At 34.9% G+C, this 25,673-nt stretch overlaps 1 protein-coding gene across 2 annotated transcripts in view; it reads right to left on the bottom strand.

Annotated features, from left to right (window-relative positions):
* The window catches only part of LOC106870927 (transportin-1), a 55,505-nt gene extending 30,408 nt beyond the window's left edge, over window positions 1-25,097 (bottom strand). For both annotated transcript variants that reach the window (XR_016241008.1, XM_014917164.3), the window contains exons 1-10: window positions 24,980-25,097; window positions 24,611-24,686; window positions 8,897-9,153; window positions 8,497-8,630; window positions 7,758-7,839; window positions 6,492-6,614; window positions 6,205-6,384; window positions 5,996-6,100; window positions 5,458-5,518; window positions 3,211-3,536 (exon numbers count right to left, since the gene is read on the bottom strand). Coding sequence is in view for 1 of the 2 variants with exons in the window: in XM_014917164.3 (XP_014772650.1) it covers window positions 3,211-3,536; window positions 5,458-5,518; window positions 5,996-6,100; window positions 6,205-6,384; window positions 6,492-6,614; window positions 7,758-7,839; window positions 8,497-8,630; window positions 8,897-9,153; window positions 24,611-24,686; window positions 24,980-25,078 (1,443 nt within the window). In the remaining variant the exon portion in view is untranslated. The remainder of the gene's footprint in view (window positions 1-3,210; window positions 3,537-5,457; window positions 5,519-5,995; window positions 6,101-6,204; window positions 6,385-6,491; window positions 6,615-7,757; window positions 7,840-8,496; window positions 8,631-8,896; window positions 9,154-24,610; window positions 24,687-24,979) is intronic.
* Between the last annotated feature and the right edge of the window lie 576 nt (window positions 25,098-25,673).

Genomic DNA, 25,673 nt, shown 5'->3' with positions numbered 1-25,673 from the left:
AAATCTTTCAACAGAATTTTAGAGTATGTCATCATCATCATTTAACATTTGTCTTCCAAACAGGAATGGATTGAACAGTTTGTTAGGATTCAACAAGCTACAGAACTGCATCAAGCTCCAACATGTTTTGGCAAGGTTTCTACAATTTACAGGCTGTAGATGCTTTTTCATGACACATGCGCTAGTTAAGTAATAGCAGAGAGAGAGGTAGCTTTATGCCTGGTGCTGTGAAGCTTAAATGTGATAGAGGGACAAGCACAGGTGTTTTGCAATAAAGGAGATACATGCTAGCCAACATTATACAAAAGTGAGTAGGAGCAGCTGGAAAGAAGACAATGGTGGTGATGACAAGGTGTTAGTGTGTACTTTCAAGACATGAGGTGAGTATAAGAGAATACAAAAAATTAGAAAGAGTGGGTAAGTTCACTAGAACATGAGAAGAGTGACAGATGGTTAAAGATGGAAGCAGAGGCAAATGTAGTGAATGAAACAAGAGTGGAGGTTTGGTTGATGGCAAATAGCATAGTAGGGAAGAAATAGGAGTGGATCAGAAAGGAGGAGATGGTAAGCATTAGTACAGGAAGGGAGGAGAGTAGCAATATAAATCTATAGATAGATCAGAAAATATAAAAATAATAAGCAGGTGAGAGAGAGATGTACAGTGACAGAACTATGAAGGGACAACAAGTAAAAGAGTATATATATATATACACACACACACACACACACACACACACACACACACAAGATATACAAGAGTCCATCTACCATTTCCACTCACAAAGCTTTGGTTGACCAGGGGCTCCAGTTGTGCCCAAAGTGTCACATAGTGAGGCTGGACCCGAGACCATTGGTTGGAAAGCAAGCTCCTTAACCACACACCCACATCTGCACCCACCCTCTCTCTCTCTCTCTCTACACACACACACACACACATATATAACAAAGCTAGTCAAAAGACTACATATAGGATAGGGGTTTCTTCAATGGTTAAATTTGAAATGAGATTTAAAGTAGAATAAAGAACTGTAAATCAGTGACAGCCATAATTGACTTGAAGGAAGTTATATCAAGCTTACTGAATACAGTTCTATATTTAAGAGATGAAGAATTATGTACATTATTTACATTTGATGGATATTTGTCCTCATTTGTTTGTTGTTAACACAACGTTTCGGCTGATATACCCTCCAGCGTTCATTGGGTATTTTTGGGAAATTTTGAATCTGGGTTCTCATTCCCAAGATATTTTTCGATATCATTATTCAGGTCACTATTCGGAATCGAACACAGAATCTTGGGGTTAGTAGCCCACACTCTTAACCACTACACCATATGGGCAGTTATGGGGTGAATTTTAGGGCTTATAAATCTAATATTTTCCTATCCTTCCTTAATACCGATTCCAATATGCTATTCATATCTGCACTCAGTCTGCTTAGGAGGTTGTTGTGTCCTAGCATATGTGCTGCTTCTTTTAGTTTTCGTATTTTCCAGTGGTGTTCTCTGTTTATTATTTTAACTTCATCCCACAGGGGGAGGTGGAGTCCATTTTTCCATACATGATCAGCTATACCCAATTTATCAATATCTTCTTGTGTCACAGCTTTGCGATGTTCACCTACTCTTATTTTGAGGGGGCGACATGTTTCGCCTTCGTATAACCTACCACAGCTGCATGGGATGGAGTACATGCAATCTTTGGTCATATTCTCTTCTATTGGTGGTTTTACTCGAAGGAGATATTTGCGAAGTGTTGTAGTACTCTTGAATACTGTCCTGATGTCATATGGGCCGCATATCTTTTGTATCTTTTCGGAGACGCCTTTCACATAGGGTAGACAGACTGTGGACAGTTTATTGGTTTCATCCTCTGTTTTCTTCATAATTGGAGTGAATAATATGTTTTTGGGGTAGTTGTTGCTCAATAGATTGTTATTGAGCTTGATCAATTCTTCGTGGTGTGTATCACGACCGCTACTTATATTCTTTGCACGATGTTTTAGGCATTGAGAAATCCCTCTCTTTACACTGTATGGATGGTGGGAATTGAAGTTTAGGTACCGTCGCAAAGCTGTGACACAAGGAGATATTGATAAATCGGGTGTAGCTGATCATGTATGGAAAGATGGAGACCACTTCCCCCTGTGGGTTGAAGTTAAAATAATAGATAGAGAACACCACTGGAAAATACAAAAACTAAGAGAAGCATGTACGCTAGGACACAGCAACTTCCTAAGCAGATCAAGTGCAAATATGAATAGCATATGAGAACCGGTATTAAGGAAGGATAAGAAAATATTAGATTTATAAGTGCTAAAATTCACCCCATAATTGCCCACGGGCATATGGCGTAATGGTTAAGAGTGCGGTCTACTAACACCAAGATTACAAGTTCAGTTCCAAGCAGTGACCTGAATAATAATAATATCGAAAAATACCTTAGGAATGAGAACCCAGGTTCGAAATTTCCCCAAGACACCTGATGAAGGCTGGAGGATATATGAGCTGAAACGTTGTGTCAACAACAAACAAGATGAGGACAAATATCCATGAACTGTATTATATAATCGGTACAAAGCAGACATTAGACTTCAATGGAGACATATAGAGAAACTCCACAAAAAAACTAGCTAGTCTTTCCAACCATCTAACTTTCTTGTGTAGATGTAGAGACTCAAAGCTAATACCACCTGGCTTGAATATGACACCAGTGGATTCATATAAAGCGAGAAGAATAACGGAAAGGGCAGGACATGCCCTCGTCTGTGAGAGGATCTATTACAACCATTGGAAAAAAAGAACTAAATGACAAAAATCAAAGAAAGGCTATCTTTATTACTTAGGAAAATAACCAGAGATGATGATAGAAAGAGAATCCAACAAGATCTAGAAAAGTCATACATGAAAGAATTAGGAATGAGAACCCAGGTTTGAAATTTCGCGAAGACACCTGACGAAGGCTGGAGGGTATATCAGCCAAAATGTGGTAACAAACAAGATGAGGACAAATATCTGTCAAATGTAAATGATGTTTTAGAGGTTGAAATAGTAAACTGATTATCTTTGATTTTCTTTTCACTCTATTAATGCATATTTAAAAGAAATCTAATTGATGGATGGAAAATACAAAATATGTTTTGAAATTCTTCAAAAGCAAAAGATATGTTGCAAATTAAGGTATTAGTACTGTAAATTATAACTACTTACTTCAGTCATCAAAGGTTTTAAATAAAGTTCATGTTGTTGTCCAACAACCCAATGTGCATATCGACTAAGTGTCCAACAGGTAATGGATCTGACTAATGCTTTCTTATCTGCTAAACAATTGATCAAGTAAGGAATAAGTTCAGGTAAATGAGGAACCATCCCTGTCATGCAGCCTTCAGCAATGGCGCCAAGCACTAAAATACCAGATTCCTTAATGTCCCAGTCTTCATGAAATAAAGTTTCTTTCAGGATTGGTAATAGAATTGGCAGCAGTTCATCACGGAATACATTAGCAAGAACATCCAAAGCGGCAGCAGAACATTTACCTATAAACATAAGACATTAAATTTATTAAAGCTGTTGGAAATGATTAAAGGTTAATACTTCTACCAACTTTTACCACCATTTTTTTTGAATAATATCATCATCATTTAACATCCATCTTCCATGCATACATGGGTAGGACAGTTGATAGGAGCCAACCAGGTAGAAAAACTACCCTAGGCTGTTTTGGCAGGGATTTTACAGCCAGATGCCCTTCCTAACACCAACCACTCCACAGAGTGGAATCAGTGCTTTTTACGTGGCACTAGTACATGCAAACTTAGTTTTGGCAAGATTTTTTTAAAGCTGGATGCCCTTCTAAATGTCAACCACGTTACAGTGTGGACTGGATGCTTTTAACGTGGCAGCAGCAATGGAAGGGTAACCAAGTAACTCACAAGACAAGGAATTATGAGAGGGGCAGGGCATTTGAGGAGGGGAACTTGTGTTAAAGGACGAAAGGTAAGAGTGTGAAAAAGAGACAGAAAGACAGAAGCAGGTGTCTTTGCCACAACAGAGGGGGCATTAGAGGAGATGATATAATATCAAATAAAAGGTTACAGTGTAACAGAAATACAGAGGCAGAAATAGGTGTCTTGCTATAGAAGAGGTACATGGTTACCCAATGAGAGAGAAAGAGAGGAACCAGAAAGAAGCCAGAAACAAGTGTGCTGATGTTAATGTGATACTTGGTTACCTAGTCAAGAAAAACAAAGGAAGGAGAGAGAGTAAGAAACAGCAAAAGTGTAAGAGAGTAGAAGAGAGATGACGTAGTGCTAAGGTAGACACATGATTAGAAAAATAGTGTGCGGGTGTGTGGTGAGCACAGCAGTGAGGGCAAGAAAAGGGATTGGAAAACAATCATAATTTATGAAGAGGAAATGTGAGGAAGAGAAAGATGCAGTTAGGAGAGGAGTTGTAATTTGATTTCTTAGGGTAGAGAGGGTGAAAAGTGTGTTGTTACATGTGGTGCGACACAACTCTTCTAGCACACAGTTTTGTGGAAGGGTCTTCTCTAGGACCGCATATCACCAAACTTCTTGGTCCACTGTCATTTCCTCCATGAACTCCAATATCCTAAGATCAGTCCTCACCGCTTTATCCCATGTCTTCCCGGGTCTCCCTCTCCCACAGGTACCGTCCACTTTCAGCAACAGGCACTTCTGTATACAGCTGTCTTCACTCATACACATCACATGTCCAAACCAATGCAGTCTCCTCTCCTGCGTACCACATTTAATCCCTCTTATGCCAAACTTTTCTCTCAATACAGTTGTGCTTTGTCAGTCATGTACACTGATGTTGCAAATCCAATGGAGCATACTATCTTCATTCCTCTCCAGCCTACATGTCCTCCGCAGTCAGAGCCCATGACTCACTACCATGTAACATAGCCACTCTCACACAAAATGTTTATCATAATTTAAATACAATTATCACTTTAATATATGACTTAAGTACAACAAAACAGCCAGTAAAAACTTTCCTCTATAAATAGCTATGGAAAGATCATTCATCATTGTTTAATGTCCACTTTCCATGCGTTAGACGATTTGACTGAGGACTGGTGAACCGGATGGCTGCACCAGGCTCCAATCTGATCTGGCAGAGTTTCTACAGCTGAATGCCCTTCCTAACGCCAACCACTCCGAGAGTGTAGTTGGTGCTTTTACATGCCGCTGGCTTAAGGGTCAGTCAAGCAGTACTGGCAACAGCCATGCTCAAAATGGTGTTTTTTACGTGCCACCTGCACAGGAGCTAGTCCAGCAGCACTGGCAACAACCTCGCTCAAATGTCTTTTCACGTGCCATCGGCACAAGTGCCAGGAAGTGACGCTGGTAACGATCATTATCAACAAAAAAAAAAAAAGTTTAAAAGTGGAAAATAGTGCAATGTCTCTCGAATACAAAATAAAAGACTTACGTAAGTTCCAATCAGACAGACTGTCGTCATCATCAAAACCTTCATCAGAATATTCCCCATCCTATAATATAAAAGTACTCAATATTAGGCAATAGAACAATGCTCTTTCATATAATCACCTATATATCCCTAATTTTCAGTCATACTGTTTAATACATTTAACCCTAATAATATTAAACCACATCAGATCACTCATATGAAAGTGTTCATATTTAAAGTAAAATGTCAAAATTTCATAAAATGAAATTTTAGTAGGTCAACAATCTAATGTACAAATAGAATACGATACAAATATTTTATTAAACTTTTTCCAAAATCTGATTATATTGAAATTAAAAGTGAAACACAAAATTAAGAAATAGTTCTGAAAGAGTTAAACCAATTCTGAATCAATTCCCCTAAGAATAAAGGTATAAATGGCATTTTCATAGAGTGAAACAAAAATGTAATGTGTACCAAAGAATTGAATCTCTTTACATACTACAATGAAACTTTTCTATTAAGGAAACTATTATTTGCACAAAAGTAGTATACAAACCTCTTCTCCTTCTTGATGTTTTTGGCTGTGAGTCCTAGATCGGTGAAATCTAGGTTTTATATCAGATTCTTTATCAGGGACAGTAGCATCTTCTTCAACATCACCCTGCACACAAAACAATGACCATAGGATAAATTCATTACATTGAAACAAATTAAGCATATAAAACTCAATAGTATTTGATCATTTAACAGTAAATAATAACTAACCTTTAATAAAATAATATCAATTTCAGAATATTTCATTCCTTTCACTAAAATAGGAACTAGCCTCATAATATGAGGAGCCAAAACATCTTTACAAATTGGTTGTTCAGCAAGAGAAAGCCAAAACTCACAAGCTTCCAGGGAAACTGCATCATCATCATCTTGAGTGCGTAACATCATATACTGCAATCAAATACAAAGATATGACAATTACATGCACCTTTTTCTTCCCTGTCTGGCAAAATTTCAAGAACCAGCCAAGTGTAAGGCAACAAAATCATAATACTTACTCCAATGATGTCATTTATGTGGGGTATTAAGCGATCCATTCTCACTTCAACAAGCATCACCAGAGCACGGCAAACATTCTTACGAACCTCAGTATCTTCATCACTTGCCAAGTAAAAGAGATTCTACAAAATATCAAAATATTTTATTACACTAAGAACTGATAGTAATGATTTAGATACAATTCTTTCATTGAAAAACAAAACCAAAACTAAAAATGACAGAACAAGTATCAAGTTAAAAGGACAGAAATTATGAATATTAGATGGAATTATAGTGGTTTTGCTTTTCTAAACACCTTGATCAGTTAATGAGTCAATGTAAAGAAATATTTTCAAATCTATTTTGTAAAGTTATTTTTTCATGCTTTCACAATATTTGTAATGAAATGCACTGCCTGTGTATTTCAATAATTTGAAGGGATTAGATAAATGACATTTGTTTTAAGGTTTCATTAAATATGTTTTATTACAGGACCAGAGCAAGTATCAACCACAAACAGGTTGGTATCAAATGGATTAAACCATTTTATTAGCAACTAATCAATATTCAACTAAGAACTTTGAACAACAACTTTGAAGTTGTAATCAAATGATAATGAAAAGGTTAAGAGAAAACATATTTATCAGAGATGTCAAATATATTTTTTCATGTTAGCATTATTGGAAAAGAACAAGGAAACCACAAAAAAAAAAACACTGTTACATGACTAATGATCTCTGCAATTTTGAAATTCTTACAATTTCAAGAAAGATCATGATTCTTACAGCTAGTTAATAGCATTCTGATTGTTGAAAATTTCACATAAATCTTAAAACTGAGAGAATTACTTATGAAACCCTAAATTTGCTAAATATGCCCAGATAAAAGCCCGACCATTTAGACAGTTACATACATTGTAATAGTTTACAATATTAGAATTCAGAGTTTAAAGCTTTCATTAGGTTGTATAATGAGCACAAGTTTACTAATAATAAATAAAAACAATTTATAAGGTGTTAACATATTTGTTACCAAATTTCTATTGAAATACACTTCATGTGTTTTAATTCTAAAAATGATGAAAAATTTAGCAAAATAACATTGCTATTGAGCTGGTGTTTAAAACATAAGCATGCAATTTTGATGGAAGTTTTTAATTGTATATTTCTTCAAAGCTTTTAACATAAAAGCAGGGATAGTCTCAAGCAGGTTGGTATCAAAAAGGTTAAAAATGAAATAGATGTCTGCAGTTATTGTAAACAAAATTAGTTAAAAGGCCAACCTACTTCAATAAAGGAATCAATGTGCATCATCAAGGCCTGAGTCCGACTTATGATGAACTGGTTGACACAAGCAATGGCATGTGAACTGAAAAAAAAAGTGTATTACTTAAATGGTCAGAAAATTTTAAATTGTCTTTTTCATTTAGTGGAAATAAATTAACTTTCAATTGAAATGCACCTTAGTTGTTCACAAACTTTAAAAATGCAATAAAAAGAATAAAATGGTGACAGAGACCCTGTATGGTCACTGCCAGATGGCTTAAAACCAGTGGAAAAAAAATACATAGAAACAAGTCTCAATAAGACACATTTTACGATCAGCTTTGTGTCACATCAAATTTTATAAAGAACAAAGGTGATTATTTAAAACTAAACAAATGTGAAACCCGTGAAAATGATAGCAAAAAAAAAAAAAAAAAAAACCACTAGCTAATACAAATTGATTATTTCTTGTGTCAGACATGCTATCTAAAATATTAGTTCAATGTCATTATAATGGAAAATGTTTGAAATAGTAAGCCAGCAGTAAACTTTTAAAACTTTGCAAATTTAAGTTTACAGCCTTCTATTAAGATTTAAGAAAAGAAATAACCTAAAATTCTCTGAGAAATTACTGTTCACTTAAACTTAGTGTAAAAGACTACATTAGAAGCAACTTGTCTTTGAAGAATAGATGGTAAACAAATAGTTTCAATATGCGAGAACATGAAAACAAAAGGAAAGATATTTTTTGAAAACTTACCGAATTTTTGCACTGTTGTGTTTAAAAAAGTGAAGAAACTTTGGTATAAGTATATTAAGCGGTCGATTTACAAGATCACTGTCAAGTGCTTCAGTAGAATCTTCACAGATCTTCTGCATTGCACCAAAAGCACCCTGAAATAAAATTTAGAAATGATTGTTGCTATTCTATTTAGCTTTTTCTTTAAAGAAAAACAACAGTAGTGTGTGTCCCAGTCTGTGAAACTGAGCAAGCCAATCTCTCTCACTAGTTAAACTAGAAATATCCACTGGTTATGAATGGGAAATACTCAGTAACAGATAAAACATGAGGTTAATTAGTAGCATAAATTATCTAAAGGAAAATATTGAAAGGAATTTGTTAAACCTCCTGTAACAGTTATATACTTTGAGAGTATTACCTCACAAACACTGTAATCTTCTGAGTCTAGGCATTGACAAAGACTGGGTAACAGTTCTGGCCAGTTTCTCAACTCCCCTTTCGCCACTATAGTTGTGATCAGAATGCCAATTGTGGCCCGAATTAACGGAGAAGAATCGCCAATACTCTGTAAACATTCTGATTTGATGAAATTAGTGACTTCTGAAGGGAATTTCTCAAAGTGAGCTCGAACATTGTTTTTGAGGATGAGACCACTGAGTGACCGAGTTGGATCATCTGCAATAAAAATAATTGAATAGAATTAGAATATCAAGATATCATAAATTGAACTCAGCTTTAAATTTAACAAGGTAAATAAAAAAAACAACAACACTTTTTTAAGAAAATTTACAGATTTGGAATATAAAGAAGCTGGAAATGTTGCTATGTTGTTATAGTCCCCTACAATAAGAGATAGGAGGAACTCACTTAGGTTATAAATCTGACACAAACGAACATTTAAATGAAAGGTATAAAACTGAAAAGAAATTTGCTAACTTACACCAACATATTCAGAATCTGTAATATCTTATCAGCTAAACTAACAATTCAATGTTTCAAAAAAGTACACTGGCTCATATTCAAATGCCACTGGTCACATCTCCTTTCATTAAATAATTACTAAATCCATCATCTTCCTCCTTACCAGCAACATCAGAAATTCAATTATAATCCACTCAACAAACGACATACACCCAAAAGACAAGAATATTAGGAATTATTACATTCAGCACCGCTATAACTTCTCAAATCATGTAGCATAGGAAGTAAAAACATCCCTAAAGTAATCACAAAAACACATTCAGCCAAAACAAAAAAAGCCACAAAATTAGTGTCCAAACACTATTCTATCCATTTGAGATTTTCTAATCTTACTACACCAAATCAAATTACTGGAAATACATTGCACTTCTGCATTCTCAGACTGCATATTGACTGCACCTATAGATCACCTGAACATGCAAAAGGCAGTTTATTGCATCACGCTCCAACTTCCATACTCTCTGCCACTGTGTGCACACTCATCACCAAACAAAAACCACATTAACTTCACTACTCAGCCCATACAATTAAAAATAGCATCAATAACATCACTAGCACCGGGATGCGCAACACAAATAAGTACAGAAAAGCAACAACAGCTGTCACATCATGACTGAGTCGACCATCAGAAACTAGACATACAAAAACAATAGAGATAATCACAACACACCTCGACTACAAAACTGTATTACATAAATTAACCACTGTATACCAGAATTTGCTATATTATCCTCAGTTAGATAGAGGTATGGCATACAGATTGCACCTAGTCAACAGGCTAATTATTTACGTGCCACAAATATGCTTGATTAGGGCTATACAACTAGTCTAGAAACCATTGAATGAAGATAACTTTTTTAATATAAAAACTGTTTTTCAATATTTTACAACTTCTGACTTGCTGAAAAACTATGCTATAGATTATTCAATAGTCTGAATGCAAAAAAAAAAAAATTATTCATTAAAAATTCATACAAACAAATTAACATGATTTTAATATTTTCATCACATCACACATTGTTAATTGACAGTTTAATACTACTCCAGCAAACTTACTTTAAAAGAAGCTAACAGCAATTATTTAAAACTGAAAAATAAATGACTAATATTTTATTAAAATTGTAATAAATGCACATGTAAACTTTCATAACACAATCTTTGGATAACAAGTCCCAATATAGATAATTAAGACTAATATATTTTAAGAAATAACACTGCCATTTCCTTAGTCAGAACTGACATTGAATTCATTATTTTCTCTCTTAAAATAATTCTTGTTAATAAATGAAACTAAAAATTCTCATGAATATGATAACTAACAACTGTTGGAATCTAAGTGAATGTAAAACAAAAAGTATAAATAATTGCTAAAGGAGATGACAAATGACTAATAAATGATGAGACACTGTACAAGATGACACATCAAATCCATGCAAGCTTGGAAAAAAGCTAACATTAAATCATATTTAATGTACTAAAACATATCTCCATTTAATGTTCATTATCTATGCTGGCATGAGTTGAATGGTTTGACAGGAGCTAGCAAGCCAGAGAGTTGCACTAGGTTTTTTTTTTTCTTTTATAAGGCACCAGCACTGATGCTTTGTACGTGGCAGTAGCATCAGTGGGGTTGCCAAGTAACTTGCAAGTCAAAAACCTCTCAGCTGAGAGAAGTGGCTGTGTGCCAGAGGTGAGATGAGAATATAATAGAGGGGCAGAGACAGTTGTCTTACTATAGAGACATTTGGCTACCTTTGTAGAACAATGAAGGAGAGGAAGGTTAGAGAGAAAGAGAACCAGTCAAAGAGAGAGAGAGAGAACTATATGCTGTTGGAGGTGCAATGGGACCAACACACAGGGAACAATGGGGTGGGGGAGTATAAAAACACGTTTGAATATGTTAAACATCATTTTATGTCCATGATATAATTCATTCAGATAATGGATAGAAAAAGAGATATCTGAACCGATTATGTAGAATAATTTCACAAATATCCAAACCAAACAATTTGCAACTACTTTCTTAAAAGAGTCTAATCTCTTGATTTTGACAGTGGCAGACACCACCGGAAAGAACGTGCAAGTCAGTCAAAATCTACCAAGGAAAACAAATATCATCATCATTTAACGTCAGTTGTTCATGCTGGCATGGGTTGGATGGTTTGACTGGGCTGGCAAACTGGAAGGCTGCACCAGACTCCAGTCTGATTTGGCATGGTTTTCTATGGCTGGATGCCCTTCCTAAAGCCAACCACTCCAAGAGTGTAATGAGTGCTTTTACATGCCACCAGCATGGGTTCTATTTGCGTGACACTGGTATCTGCCACAACTGCAATTTTGCCCAGTTTGATGGGTCTTCTCAAGCACAACATAATGCCAATGGTCTTGGTCACTGTCTCTGTGAAACCAAACACTTGAAAGGACTCCTAAATAATATTTGTCTAAAAACAATAAAAAAAAAAGACATAAGATATTGTAGTTCTAGATAGTCCTTCAATTGAGATGGTCACAACTAGAAAGCCTTTAATCACAGAGCAACACTATGTCCCTAATTCCAATCCACCAGATCCAAATCATTGTCTACTTCTTACTTATCACTCCATTTCTTCTACTGAGCCAGAATCTGAGTGTGTAATTGGAATGAAAACTGAAGCATCTTTTATCTTTAATCAACATGTATCAATAATGTGAAATTCAACCAGTTTTTAATTCAAAACCTCCAATAACCACTATTTACATACAATACAACTATGCTGAACTTTCATTAGCACTTCAAACACTAGCTATTTATATTTGCCAATTAGTTGAACTTCCACTAATTTTACACAAATTATCATTCGGTTTTTACCAACAGTTGACCCCCCACTATCACCTGTGTAACAAAGTATAATTCTCCATGTAATGACCAAATTTATTTCCAATTATTTGAAAAACCAAGAACTCAATACTTTAAAGTAGCTTACATACAAATGCAAATACTTCTATTTCACTGTGGGGACACACAAAAAATGGTAATCAAAGACTGAGAAAAAGAAAACACTCCTAGTGGCACTTTAGCATCAATTGTTTATTTCAGGCAAATTGCTTATAAAGGTCATTCTAAGACAAAATTTATTTTAACTATACTGCCAAAATACTATTCTTCTCAACTGTAGCCAATCATTCTGGTCTCTTGCCAAACATTAATGAATAAACAATTCTTTCTATCTCTCTTCAACTTGGATGGTTTGTTCTATTAACAGTGCTTCTCCTGCCAAGACAAACACTTCCATAAATCTGCCACTCAATTTCTAACAAACAAATCTTCCCTTGCCCACTCTACTGGTTAACATGAGCCCTTTTACTTTATTCCCATAACTGCCAAATTTGCCTAATGTTCAGAAATGGCAATTCTACATCTTTTAGATTAACTACTGTACATCCAGTTGCTTCTTTGATTTAGTATTTAACTCTTAAGCATTTAAACTGGCCATATCTGGCCAAAATAATTTACCTGTTTTATCTCCAAACTGGCCAGATCCGGCCTCTTACACTTAACCTACAATATTATTCTAAAGATAAACAATCAGGTCATTGAAATTTCAAAGCTACAAGGTAATGCATGACTAATTCATATCAGTGTGAATAAATAAGCACTGCATTTGACAAAGAAATTTGAATGCAAAAGGATTAATTATGCAGCATTATGGTTAAAGAAAAAAAAACAAAAAACTAGAGACTTCTGATTTACCATCATCCAGTCACATTCAGGTCTAAAGTAATGGCATATCTTAGAATATCTAAACCTCGTGCCTAAGCAATTCTAATTAGAATTCCAAAACGTCTTCTACTGATTAAATTTTTGCTTACCTAACACATCAGCAGTGTCTTTGACACACTAGCATGCTAAACATCAAGGCAAAAATCTTGAGAACTATTTGAATCTAAAGCAAGTAGGCATTAGTATATCTGCTGGTTAATACCTTGCACTAGTTCCCAGCAAAGAATGATCCATCATTATCCCAAACTTTTAATACTTCAACCCAATGAAGGAGCCTCTTTATGATCACCTAACCTGCTGAAAGTAAAATCTTACATCACACCATACTATTTTCAAAATAAGAAAAAAAGAGACACTGACTAATGTAGTCTTAGATACACTAAAAAGGAGAAAGCCACAGCTTGAATGATTGATGTCTGTTCAATCAAGAATAACCTGATGCTAAACAAATCCCACTAAACAGTAGTGTAGATTTCTGTATTTTTGAAAACTATGTTGCATTGACTATGTTTTTAACTTAACAGAACCAATTTTACATCTTCAGTCTCTCTAATACAAAAAGAGTAATAATCCTCCTCCACCAGAATATAGAAACAATACTGAACAACATAAAAGTGCTTTCTGATCTAAATATAAACACCTGCGTAAGTTCACAGATGTATATCCTGCTTCTACAAATTAAGTCACCACTGAATAAACAACCTGTTATTCATCCTCTCTACACATATCCTTTTACTTCAAATATCCATAAAGTGTGAGGTTACACCTAACAACTCACATCACACACATTAGCAAAACGACTTCATGTTTTAACATCTCACTCAAACTATCACATTCAGTGCTTAACACTTAATATAGAAAATTCATGACAAGCTTCTATAATGCATCTCAAATTTTTCTGAGGTGTGACCACCTACAATACCAAGACAATTACTAAACATACCAAGGAAAGTATTACACAACTCAACTTCTCAAAATTCCTCCAAACACTAGGTCTCACTATAGGATTACTATCATATAAAATCATATCACTTAATGATTAAGATTCCTTGGCCAGTTGCTGACCTCTTATCAAGCACAATAACATCCTAACACAAAAAAAGTCTCTGGATGATTATAGAAAATTCTCAGTGAATCTCGAATACACCTGGTCCACAGGAGTACTACTACTACTACTACTACTACAACAGCTTCCATTCTTCTCAATTAGGAAAAATACCTAATTTACATACTACTCCCTTCCCTATCATCCCTACTGCATCTCATCATCTAACATTCACTCTTAACACTACTCAATCCCTCCACCTCAGAACTACTGCCTTCTGGAAAGCCCTTCTTACAAATTCCTATAAGCAAAAAGTTAAAGCTAAACAGTAATCGCACTAATCTAGACAGGCAGACAAAAGTCACAGGGCATCCTCTACTCTTCCAAATATGTAGTGCTACTGAACAAAGTATTAGACTGATCCCACTCCAAGATGGGGCTATTATTGCTGGAGAAGCCTCATTTTTTTTCATAGTTGGTTCTCTACATAAAAAGAAGAGTAAATTACAAGTGTGCAAGTTATCAGAAAGATCAGCAAAAACAAAAAAAATGAAGGTCACAGAGATTGTGAAAATAGTTTACAAAAGAAAAAAAAAAGAATATGTAGGACAAGTAAAAAAAAAGAATATATACAAGAACAAAGTTAAGCTATATTACACTGTTTGTGAGTAAAGTACAATACCAGCAAAATGACATATTTTACAAAGCTCAAGATTTGGCAAAGACTAAATTTCATACTTAATATTTAAATCATGGCCTAACCAGACGATTTATAAGACAATGTTCATAAATAGCAATAGAAATGAAGAGATAAAGGAAAAAAGGATATTGAAAGAAAGGCTAAGTAGTTACAGATTACTAGAAACAAGCAACTGAGTTTTAAACAAATTGTAAATGAGTTTCAAAAAACCTGCACTAGAAAAGAAAAAGTAAAGTTTAAATTTGACATCTAAATATGTTTTAAACATCTTAAATGTCATCACTGTAGGATGGAGCAATTTGTTTGTTTTTTTATATATGAATGGACATCGACATCAGAGATACTCAACACAGAACTGTAAAACATTAAAAAGTTTTGCATAATGAAAGAACTGTTGTTCTATACATCATCTAACATCCTCCTTCCATGACGGTATGGGTTGGACAGTTTCACAGAAGCTGGCAAGTCAGAAGACTATACCAAGTTCTACTGTTTGCTTTGACATGATTTGTATGGTTGGATGCCCTCCTTAATGCCAACCACTTTACAGACTGTACTGGGTGCTTTTTATGTGACACCAACAACAGTGAGGTCACTAAATAACATTCGAGACAAAGCCCCTCATCAGAGGGTGAGTAGTACTGAGGGAAGCAACTTTGTGTCATGTGATGAGAATTTAGAGTATGAATAGAAGGACAGAAATAGGTGTATTGCAGTAGAGGAGATACATAGCTACTTAAGTTGGAGAAAGAAGATGGCAATGTGACAGGGCATACACCCAAATTACAAAGAGGTGTATATAGTGAAATGGACCAGAGATGATATTAAGTGAACGGGTAGGTAGGTTCACAAAGGAGAGTGGAAGATGGAAGGGAGGAGAATATAGTAAGTAGGCACAAGTAGAGGGAGAGATGTATAGGTAAGGGGAAGATATGTTGTGAAGAGATTCAACAGGGACAAATTGTGTGCAGGTAGATTTGCAAAAGGGAGGGAGATAGAGGGGAATACAGAGGTGGGGGCAGGTGTTGAGAATTCTGCAAATATACATACATTTAGTATAACAAATGTAAAACTATGTACTATATACATCATCATCATTTAAAGTCCTTTTTCCATGCTGGCATGGGTTGGACAGTAGGCTGGGGTGATGCACCAGGTTTCACTCTGATTTGGTATGATTTCTACAGCTGGATGACCTTCTTAACATCAACCACTCCAAGAGTGTAGTGGGTGCTTTTTATGTGCTACAAGCACAGATGCCAGTTACAAAACACTGGCATTGACCACAACTACAACCTCACTTGGCTTGACAGGTCTTCTTAAGCACAGCATATCGCCAAAGGTCTCAGTCACTTGTCATTGCTTCCATGAGGTTCAACATTTCTTCTCTAGTTCTGGTCGTGATTTGGCTATAAGAACAAGGTCACCAACATAGAGGAGCTCCCACGAGCAGTCCATCTTAAATTCCTCAGAGCAAAATAACATCAGTTTAACCTTTTATTCGTTATTCCTAGAAAATCTTCAATAATCCAAGTCAGCACTACATCAATATTACCACCTTTCACCTCTTCCTCTATGACTCACTATTTTCCTCATGTTCCTCCATCCAATGTTCATCATTTGCTGCTTTCACTTCTGTCCTCATCTCTACCATCTGTCAATATCCTTTCACACTCACAAACCTACTTACTCACCCATACCCAATTCTCTCTTTATCAACCTTCTCATATTGTGATGGTACCTCATCTCCATCCTTTCTCCTTGCCTGTTGGGGTAGCCATGTAAATCCCCTACAGCAAGACGCCTTTTCTTGTCCCTCCCTAATACTTTAGCCTTCCAATGCCTGGCCAAGCCATCTCTCTCAATACTGCATCACCCATTCTATCATGGAGACTTATGAATTACTTGATAACCTCAATAGTGTTGGTGCCACAAAGCACCCAGTGCACTTTGTAAAGTAATTAGCATTAGAAAGGGTACCCAGCCATAGAAACTTTGTTAATATAACCCTCAGGCTAGTCTGATCCTGTCAAACTACTAAACCCATGCCAGCATATAATATACACATTAAATGATTATATATATAAATAAGGCTATTCCTTGCAAAAACAAGTAAATACAAATACAGAAATTTAGGATGAATAGTACATAAGACAAGTGATACAACAGTTAATGGAAGTGATCGACTTATTCTCAGCCAAAGCATATCTTCCAGTGCACGTGTATACATGTAACAATCAGATGTATGTCTAAGTGAGGTGGGGGAGGGCACTTGAGCAGACATCTACCAAAAATAAACTAAATTTGTAGAGTAATCAGTTGAATACCTGCCAAATAGTATAGCTAACATAAAAATGAAAAGAAAAATCAGTTCAGTGAAATTTTCAAGTAATATTTTACAATGAAAATAAAACCAGCTAATTCAAGTTATTCACAATTTAAAAGTAATAAAGAAAAATTTCTGAAGCCAGAATAGTTGTTCCTTTTTAAAGAACATATCTATCCACTCTATTCAATGTATTGAATTCTATATCAGATATTTGCATTACGTAAAACATTTTCACATACTTCACAACTTGTACACACACACATTCATGAGTGTGTGTATATCATATATATAAAAATCATTATTTAGCATCCATTTTCCATGCTGACATGGGTTGGATGGCTTGACAGGAGCTGGCAAACTGGAGAGCTGCCCAGGTTTCAAGTCTGTTTTGGTATTATATATAAGTGTATACACATAGACTTGCATAAAACTATAAGTACACACAGAGCCCAGGCCAGCCAAAAGCTTGTGAGTGGATTGGGAGTTAAAAATGATAGTAGCTGACTCTAAACAAATGTTGTCACCATGCAATGTCATTTTTTTGCACTCTTCCATAAAAACATGTTTTTATTATTGTATTGTTCATATTCAAAAGATTAGAGAAAATATTGATTTGTTTGGAAAAAGTGCAAGTGACAAAAGTACCCAGTCGTAGAAAATCTGCAACAATAAATTTCACCTGACTCATACAAGAAAGGAAAAATGGCCATTAAACCAAGAGTATATATAATTATGCATACATACATATAACTACAGACAACTTTGAAGCCTCAAACTTCTACACCCAGATTATAAATTCACATTTATACCAATAATTGGGGCACCTAGTTCTGTCAATAAATGCTTAAATGGCAATCTAGAAAAGCTATTGCTTTCAGAAAAAGAAACCAACCAGCTAACATGGACATTCCAAATACAATCTTTTAGTGGATAGTAAAACTATGCAAGACTTTTCTCAAGTTTGACAGGTGACAGTTTTTCTTATCCACATTCAAACGATGGTGCTTTTGTATTGTTGTTAGAAAACAGATCCTTACAGAAAGGCTGTAAACAATCGAAAAGAGAAGAGAACACACATACATGCACACAACTAGACATACTTAGATATAGGCATTCTTAACCTTTCCACTCTTGATCCAGCATAACATCCAGGAGGAGCTTTGCCTAAGAGTACAACACAATGGTTGTAGCATTTGAAAAAGCTTCCATCAAATGAAAAACAAGTCATTCATGAGTTTTGAAACAGCTGGCTATTGAGTTATTATACCAGCTTAATCCATACCTTCAACAACAGGTTTCAAAAAGAGAACTGATTAGAGGACTTTGTTTAAACTTAATCAAAACTTACTATGTGACTGATTTCATTTCACCCAGTTACATTAGCTTTTATAAACAAACCACTCAAGTGTGAGGCCAGTTTTTTTTAGAAGTTGGACATAAAACCAAGCTGCTCAAGCCATCTCAATAATGACCTACAATTAGATTTCAACATATCACTAATTTATCCCTATAAGATATAACAAGTCATAATTTGATAAACAGCACTGCACCAGTACTAAAATGACTATTCTCCATAAATTACATCAATCAACAATTGTTACACAAGTTATTTGGTCTCTGTGTAAATGCCTGGTCACTAAGAGATTCATATTAGATGAAGGTATAAAAAGATATATCTTAAAAAAAAAAACACTATTTTATTAGAGGATAGTGCATGCTATTGACTTTAAAATTAACTTTGAGGACAAACAATATACTGAGTGTAAAAGATAAATATGGCAATTTAGAATTAGACCAGGATGCAAACAAGTTTCAAGCAGCAGGTAACAACAAATTCTTGTAAACAAAATATGTAACTTAAAGCATTGACAGAAGTATAAAAAAGAACTACATAGTTATGGTGACCAGTTGCAATAATAGGATAGACAGAGAAGAAGCTGGTCAATATCTAAGAGGAAATGAAGATGATTTGCAAAGATGGTTCAAGTTATGCCAGTACTGGAAAAAAGGATATAAAGCAAAGAGAGGATAACACCTTAATTCTGCAAAAGAATATCTTAAAGATCAATGTTCCGCATGACTATTTTCCCCACCCCTTGCCGACTGTTAAAGCATAACCAGTCAGTTCCACAGACTATTGATTAGGGGATGGCAACTGGTGCCATTTACATAGCCAGGTTGAATTTGTTGGAGAATTGAAAACACGTCACTCAATCTTTCATCCTTTTAGCTGAGAGTCTAAATATCATCACATTCTTCTTTATATTACTATTATTATCCAGCTCTAAAAAAAAAACCAAGCTGTATAAATGCTCTTACAAATAGAAAGTAATGCTTACATTACTGATATCCAATTACAACACTTATTGGCAGCACTCAATTATATATTTGAAGGTGCTAGTACAGTTTCCAGAACTGAAGTAAAGATAACCATAACAGCCAAGCAAATCAGAAAAACAGGATTTGTATTAATTGTGCATGGCTAACTAAAGGCCAATGAATGGAATTGATAGATGGAAACCGTACGGAAGACTATCACATGTAGAGAGAGAGTGTGCATATGTAAATGTTTACATTCTGTAACATCATCACATGAAGCCATTTGATCAAAAATCAGTGACAATGTTTACATTCCTTGTTAACAAATTGCCTCAGAGCAAAAAGAAGAATAAAATAATCTCTCATTTGAAAACCATTACAAGTTAGTCACATGAAAGCATCCAGCTGTAAAATAATGCCTCATCCAATCTATTCTAGCACTGAAAAATAAATGTTAAACACGTTACACACAAAAGAATATTTTCACAAACAAACATATATACATATATATATGCATGTGTGAAAAGCCCTGAGCAAAAACTAATATTTACTGACACCTCACTTCAAATAAATCAGATCATAGCTTCGCACTTTCAAAGTGGAAAATTAATTCCTTGAAAAACAGGTATGGGTCAACAACATGAAAGGAATCCAGTTGAAAAATGCCACACTGTCCATCTCACACAGGTTGGATGGAATTTTGTTGAGATGGATTTTCTACAGCCAGATGCCCTTCCTGTCACTAACCCACATCTGTTTGCAAGTTAAGTAACATTTCTCCAGAAGATTTGGAATGAAAGGAGACTGCTTGCATAACGGAGACATTTGTTTACAACTATCAAACAATGTCAAGGCAAGATTATATATATATATATATATATATATATAAATCGTTGCTATTGTTAAACTGTCGTATATCCAAATTTAGTCAAATGCGATTTTTCACTATTTATTTTTGAAGTAACTTACGACACTTTTGCATAACGAGATATATATAATACACACAAACAGGCTTCTTTCAGTTCCTATCTACCAAATCTAATCAAAGTTTAGGTCAGCCCAGGGTGAAGACACTTGCCCAAGGTGCCATGAAGCGAGATTGAAACCAAGAACTATGCACTTGGGAAGCAAACTTCTTACGGTCCAGATGGACTATATGTAATCTGAACCTTTCCCCCCTTGTTTTATTTTCTTTTTTTACGGAATCCCACGTTTTAAGCTATGGAGATTCCGATTCTGAAAAATGTTTTTCAAAAATCTCAATTTCAAAATTTCGATCCCCCACCCCCGGTTTTTATATAGATCCACCGGGTAAACCTAACCCTAACCCAACCCTAACACTAGTTTTGTGAGATTTGGCTGTTATTTCTAGCATGTAAATAGCCTGCTTGGTGGGGAGGGGGAATTGAAATTTTTCAAAAAATCTTTTTTCAGAATCGGAATCTCCATAGCCTAAAACGTGGGATTCCGCAAAAAAAAATTAATAAATAAGGGGGGGGGCGGTTCAGATTACATATAGTCCATCTCTACCCTTCTTACTACACATCAAAACCTTGTCCAATGTTCAATTAGGTCTGTGTGTGTTTATGTGTGTAAGAGAGAGAGGCCTTAGATGAGACCCTTGTACTGAATCCTCAGGTTGACCACTGGTACATAGAACACAAAAGCATGTGTGTGTGTGTGTGTGAAAAGCCCTGAGCAAAAACCGTGATATTTACTGACACCTCACTTCAAATAAGTCAGATCATAGCTTAGCACTTTCAAAGTGGAAAATTAATTCCTTGAAAACAGGTATGGGTTAACGACATGAAAGGTATCCGGTTGAAAAATGCCACAATGTTAAACTTTATGCTTACCGTAAAAAAAAAAAAAATAGACGTAAAACGAGCCATCAAAACTCCATTTAAAGAAACATACAAAATACATATAGTTTTCGCAGAGGAAGGAACGAATTAACACACATACACAAAAATATGCAAATATTAACAATATACAGATACACAGACATACATCAGTATACAACGTATGTTTATTATATCAAAAGCTGACAGTCAACTAAGAGCTTCACACGGGGATAGGCTTATATGCAATAAAATAACTGTACACAGACACACATGTACCTATACAAACACACGTATTTATAAATAATATACACGCTTACTATTATGCACACACGCACGTGCACGACATATACGCACGTACTGATTTATACATATACACAAACGCGTACTAATATACACCACCAGTTAGTGATACATCCATCCTTCCTTACTACTATCACTCTCCACCCGTTTTATCGATCTCTCACCCTTCCTCCACTTGTGCAACCTTTAACCCCACCCCTCATGTCCTTTTATTATCTACCGTATTGTTCTGCTCTAAATAATGAAATTAGAACCAGTTATGACAAATCATTTCGTATCACATTTCTCCATTGCCAGTCATCACTCACTTTCCTGAGTAACTGACAGCCATCCATCATTCACCTCTGTTCACCAGCCACTACCTTTATCTATATATAACTGACCATCTGCAATCCAGCTTATTTTCATGTCTTCATGCACTCTTCTATTCAACTTGAAGGAACTTTCTGGCAATTCATCACCAACAGATTTACCTTTCTTTTTGACGCCAATCTGGTCACCCCACCCATCCCATCATACATTAACCTCTCTACACACCGTATAAAGCAACCACTATCTTCTGTTCTACCTCTCAGACAAAAAGGTTTGTTAGTCTTGCGAGCTAAAAAGCAACCTCACTAATGTTAGCACCACAAAAAAAAAACAACCTAGTACACTATGTAAAATGGTTGATGCTAGAAAGGGCATCCGGTTGTAGAAACCATGCAATAACAGACGGAAAACGAAGCAGACCGACTTAGATCCTGTCGAATCGTTCAACCCATGTCAGCAGGGAAGAACGGCATTAAATGATTTACAGATACATACACGCACAAAAGCATATTCGTATATACATGTGCATATACATAGCTCATAAAATATATGGAAAGAGCAAGACAAGTGAAAATAAATATAAATAACATAACAGTTTCAAAACGAAACTGTAAAATACCATTTTCTAAAGTACTATAAAACAAAATGCAGACAAAAGTGGAAATTTTTTTTATTCAAAAATTACACAGATAATGTTGAACGTAGATTAGAAATGTATAAAGATCACACAAATTACAGTGGATGTGTATAGGTTGTAAATAAAATGTAACGAGCAAATCATATTTTACAAAAAAAAAAAAAAAAAAAGTAACAGAAATGTGGAACTGAAGCATTCATTCAAACAGCGTAGTTCCTTTTCTCCTGAAGACATGTTCTTTGCAAACACTATATTCATGTTTTACTAACAGACACATACATAATACATGCATCGTTATAGAGGTGGGTGCAGTAACAGGATGTTCGATCACTAATCAACCACATCTTATTACATAAGAATTTTTGGACAGATTTCCTCCTAAAAGCATCATTCTACAAGTAATAAACCGAATCGGTGATGGACGCATTTTAGCATCATTTGACGGTTCAAATGACTGAAGCCCCTTCTCCCCCCCCCCTCCAACGGCCAGCCTCATTATTACTACTGGCGAAAGGAGGAGGGGAACAACTAAAGCGGCGACGAAGACTAATGTCTATCTATCAGCAAATGACTAATGACAATTATATAACACGACTACTGTAGTTTCACACACACACACATATATATATATATATACACACACACGTGGGTAATCAGAAAAGGTGAAATTAAACAATTAAAGGTTTTTAATATTATCGAGTTGTATACTGCATAGAAGAACCAAACCTAAATATGTTAGCTGAAAAAAGAATTAAAAAGCGAAAGATTTGGAGAGGGAATTCCTAAGAATGTTCGCTATATTTCTCTCTCACACACTATTATAATATATATATATATATATTCATTCAACATGGTTTCAGACTACTCTATTTCTGTACTAATGATCAGAGACGATGGCCCTATATATTACATATAGGTGTCTGAAGAGAAATGGGGAAGTAACTATTGGCAACCATCACGGAAGTAATTTCACTATCTGTACGCATATAATTAACATCGACTTGTAGGATTTGGACAGCTCGCCCCTCCTTGGTTGCATCCATTAAAATAAATATTCGTGTTATTTTTAGACACAAACCGAAGAAAATTAATGATGACAAAAAATTAAAAAAAGATACACGGAAAAATACATGAGCAAAAACAAAAAAAAATTGGAGATCGATAAATTGATTAATTATTATGAAAACTATGTTATAAGAGAGGAAATGATCTGTTTTATGTATGTAGCACAGGCAATTGGTTCATCCATGTTCATGTAACTGAAAGAAGCAACACTTCAGGGGTGACAATAGATTACATATTGTTACTGCGTCATTTGACTTTGATGGTTCTTTCCATTATCTTTTCCATTATTTTTAATCTTTAAATACCAATTCTATCCAATCTAATTAGATTTAGATTAAACAAACTTCACGTGAGCGCAAATATAGAAACAGTAATCTGAAGGGCGAAATGTAGTTTCCGCTTGTTTAACGTTTAAGATCAAAATGAAGATGAACTGTGAACAAAACCGGCGACTAATATTAAGTGGTTGACACGTAAGAATGATATATTCAAGATTTTAATATCATAATGCCTAGATATACAAATATATATTTTTAGGATTTGGCTGTACATGGGAACAAGTGTATTCACCAATTAATAAAGAACTCAATACTTCAAGTAGTTTTAGACATTTATTATATAAATTAGTGAACATGCGTATAGATTTCGTGCAGGTAATATCTAAGGGAAATGAGTGATACATCTTCCTTCGATTTATATGCAAGGAAATACTGAAACATTTTCTTTCTAAATCCTATCCTTTCACTCACCCACTCGCTGCTCGAGATCTCAAGAATTTTTGAACGGCGAAACATGACAGGAGGTCGAGAAAATGGTGGCAAGGTTAAAAACTAGTCTTACCTTCAGATTTTAATTTAGTCAGCACAAAAATGAGGTAATTGTTGAAGTCAGGGTAAGTATTCAATTCCTCAAGTTTCTGTGAACAGCTGTTAAGGGCATAAGCCACATTGCTTTGTAGACGCTTATAATAAGAGACTTCAATGGAGGCGAGGGAAAAATTACATAGAATCAAAGGTTTGTAGAGTTACAAAACAATTATTTAGATAGGCTTAACAAAAAACATTAATTTAAATAATGTAGAAAACTTAATCCTTTTAAAACACGTGGGGTAAGAACTTACTCCCTTTTCATCTCATCAAAGATAGAGAAATATAAATTAATGATTTGTAATAAAATAAACTATATTAAACACAATGATTAAAAGGATACTTGTTGAACTGCCCGCTGTGCAGCTGTATCAGGAGACTGAGATTCTTTCAATAATTGTAGAATTTGACGCAGTCCATTTTCTTCCGGAGACCACGCCATGTTTCACTGTTCACACTTTGAACTAGCATCCAACGAAAAGGAACGAGTAATCAACGTCGGGCGAGTAAAAGAATGTAAATTAACTTTATAAATTTACGAAATATATTTCTTTGATTTTCAAATAACGTTAGAAACTGGAAATAATAAATTAGAAAATAAAATATTGTAAAATAATTTTTGTAAAATTTAACGAACCTAGTTACGGAATTTACCGAAGTCATCGAAAAACAGTTGCAACCTGATTTTTTTAGTTGATCGTAAACGATAGAGTATATCACCCACCTCGCAACTTACTACATCGAAATAATTTCTAATTCTTTTCTTGGTTTAGTTAGAATAATATCGATTAAATCAATAGTTACTTACAATTAAAAGAATATTTTTAAAAGATACATAATAAAATACTGAAATTCGCGTCGAAAATTACGTTTTGAATCATCCAATTAGATCATGTCTTTTATCGTTAGCAGCCAGTGATTCCCGGCTTCTTCCGCAATCTCACAGCATTAAAATTACTTTTGTTTTTATAGTTGTTGCAAAATTGTTTGTTCGTTCCGTCTTTCGAATTTGTAAGCATATAAATATTTTACATTTC

This window comes from Octopus bimaculoides, chromosome 3 (assembly GCF_046866305.1).
Source record: "Octopus bimaculoides isolate indiv1 chromosome 3, ASM4686630v1, whole genome shotgun sequence".
NCBI classification, from domain to species: domain Eukaryota; kingdom Metazoa; phylum Mollusca; class Cephalopoda; order Octopoda; family Octopodidae; genus Octopus; species Octopus bimaculoides.
Note: the sequence above shows the minus strand (reverse complement) of the source record. Positions and strands in the feature narration are given on the sequence as shown.